Source organism: Apis dorsata, unplaced genomic scaffold, assembly GCF_000469605.1.
Source record: "Apis dorsata unplaced genomic scaffold, Apis dorsata 1.3 scaffold_376, whole genome shotgun sequence".
NCBI classification, from domain to species: domain Eukaryota; kingdom Metazoa; phylum Arthropoda; class Insecta; order Hymenoptera; family Apidae; genus Apis; species Apis dorsata.
In genome coordinates this window covers 799,928-802,731 of record NW_006263639.1, presented here as the reverse complement: position 1 = coordinate 802,731, position 2,804 = coordinate 799,928, and the positions used below count along the sequence as shown (strand labels likewise).

The 2,804-nt window shown below is 27.1% G+C and overlaps 1 protein-coding gene across 2 annotated transcripts in view; it reads left to right on the top strand.

The window, feature by feature from the left end:
* The window catches only part of LOC102671718 (sodium- and chloride-dependent glycine transporter 1-like), a 22,623-nt gene extending 20,184 nt beyond the window's left edge, over positions 1-2,439 (top strand). For both annotated transcript variants that reach the window (XM_031511976.1, XM_031511977.1), the window contains 2 exons: positions 1-225; positions 2,080-2,439. The exon at positions 1-225 ends at the window's left edge or, in 1 of these variants, runs on beyond it. In XM_031511976.1, the coding sequence (XP_031367836.1) occupies positions 1-225; positions 2,080-2,246 (392 nt within the window). In that variant the 3' untranslated portion in view covers positions 2,247-2,439. The remainder of the gene's footprint in view (positions 226-2,079) is intronic.
* The last annotated feature ends 365 nt before the right edge of the window (positions 2,440-2,804 follow it).

Sequence of the window (2,804 nt, the reverse complement as noted above, 5' to 3'; positions counted from 1 at the left end):
GGGATCGTCGTCGACGTTCCGCCTACGACGACGACGACGACGACGACGACGACCTGGACAATAGGCCATCGTACCAGAGGCCTGGCAAAGGTAAAACGAAGAAGAGCAACGGGAAGAACGTGTGGTGGCGCGCCAAGATGCTTTTACAGCCTACTTCCGATTGGGGTCCAGCGAGCAGGAATCCTTCCACTCCGTCGAGAACGCTCACTCACACGCCGTCACCAGGTAATCCAGATTTAATTAAGCGTTAATCTTGTGTATAACTATTATATGCGGTATACGTAGGGATCGTGATTTTCAACAGAATAATTTTAATCGGATTTAAATAAGACTGGTAACGAATTAATCCGGATATAATAAGCTAAACGATAATATATATTTTGCAAAAATATTAGGAAATTTATTGTAAATAAAAGTATAAAATAAAGTGTAATAATATTACACTTGAATTTTTTTGAAAATATTTTGGTGAAAATATTTTTAAATTCATAGTAGTATGAAATTGTTTAAAGAAATTTTCATATATAACATTTCCTTTTTTTCATAATTGTCATATTATATTTCAAAAAGATTAATGGAATAATTGCAAAGCAACGTGATGTAATGTTCTTTTAATTATGAATCCAGATTATTTACTGCTAAATTACATAAACTTTTTAATATATTGATTATATTCTATTTTTTTTTCAAATCATCTCAATTCTTTTTCTAATGCAATAAGTGTTTCAAAGGATAAAGTATAGAATTTAAAATATTTAAAATTTAAAATTAGTAAATTAAAATAATATAATTGTAAATTATCAAAATATAAACGTTCAAATAATAGAGATATTATAAGATATAAATAGTGAGAGTTAATACATATATGAGAGTTAATACATTCGTAATGTACCTTTGGATAGATTCTAGAAATCAAAATATAATACCTATAATATAATAACTATATAAAAATATTGATTGATACTTATTTATTAATTATAAGTTATAAGCAATTGAAGTTTGATGAAGCAAAGTAAACGAGGTCATTCTCTGTCTCGTTTCATTTAAAGGAATATTAAACCTATAATTTAATAAACAAGCTTCAAACAACATTTTTATATACGATTTTATGTATTTATTTTAGTTTGTATTCTTCAAGATTCTTCAAGATATTCTTACAAATATATTAACAAATCAGAGAATTTTTTTTAACGAAGGTTTTTTATTAAAAAGATGATAAATGAACAATTAAAATTACAATATTTTTTTCTTTTGTAAAATGTATTGGAATTTCTAATGATAGAAATTTTAAATATATAAAATATTCAGTGTTTTTTTTAATATTCTTTATTGTTCTATAACTTCGAAAATTAAAATTAAAATTTTCGAATATTATAATTAAATAAATTTCTCTCGAATACTATTCGAATAATTTCTGTGTCTATTAAATAACAAGATTATTAAGTTGATCAAGAATTATTCCATGCAAGGGTCACCTCCTACGCATAATCGATAACGAAATACGTCTTAATCGAATATTTACAGAATTGTTAGATGTCAAGGTCTTAGGTTTGGTTCCAGTAATATTTTTGGATAGGAAGTTGATTGATTGAATTATTCTTGAACATTTTCATTCTATTTCTAAAATTTCTCTGATTTATTTTAATAATCTAATATGTTATAATAATTTAGCATCGATTGAATATTATTTTGATATATTCAACTATAATAAAATTTATTGCTTAATTATCGGTAACAATATATGACATTTCATGTTAAACAAGTTGTTGCAAAATATGCAGATAGAAAGTAAATTTATTAACGATACTGTAAACAACGAGTTACAATTTCATCGATGAAGAATCGACTTACATCTAATTAAATACTTTAATTATTAAAAACTTTCATCTTTTTTTTATACGAATATAAAATATCTACATTAAAATAATTATTCTAAGTTTTAATTGAACTCAAAATTTTCTTGAAATATTCTTTTCAATAAATTTTGAATTAAAACTAAATTACAAAAAAGAATCGATTAATAGATTTTCATTAGATATATTAAAAAAAATTACTCATGCTAATTTAAATTTAATACAGGTCCACCAGGAGGATACAATTCCGTCAGAGACACCATAGTACTGGTGAACGGTCAACCAATGATGGTGCAACCCTCGAGCACATCCGGCACCGCTCAGAAACTTCCTGGGCCGTCGATTCTCAAGAATTCTAGTAAAACCGACTTGATCACATCCCAACAAGTCTGACACGATGTTCATTTTATCTCTAAAGACGAGTCTGCCCAGACCTCTATTGCCAAAGACACAACACGCCAATAACAGGTAGTTGCATATCGCGGATAGGATAACACAATCGATGGATCGATCGGGTGGCGGTCAAACGACACTGAATGACATTGAATGTTCCATATAGGAGAAGAAGAAGAAGAAGAAAAAAAAAGATTCCTATGAATTTATTTTTTTAAGATGGAAATAGTTAGTGTATTTTTTGATATAATCGAATCTCTCACTGTCGTGTTATATTGTAATTTTGAATTCCAACAAAACTTATTAGTTATTACATGTAACGATTTTAAATATCTCTCTCGTATCGTTACGTTTGTATTTGTTAATTTAAATTTTTACAAATGCGTATATTCTTTCATTATATAAATATATTTGATATCCTTGTTCTTCTTTTGTAGTTACGATACATAGACTGGTAAGAATATTTAAGGATAAATTAAAATTGTTGTTATCCTTTGATATTAGCAAAATAATATTGTTTCATTATTATAAAATAGTAGATAGATAGATCATTAGGCG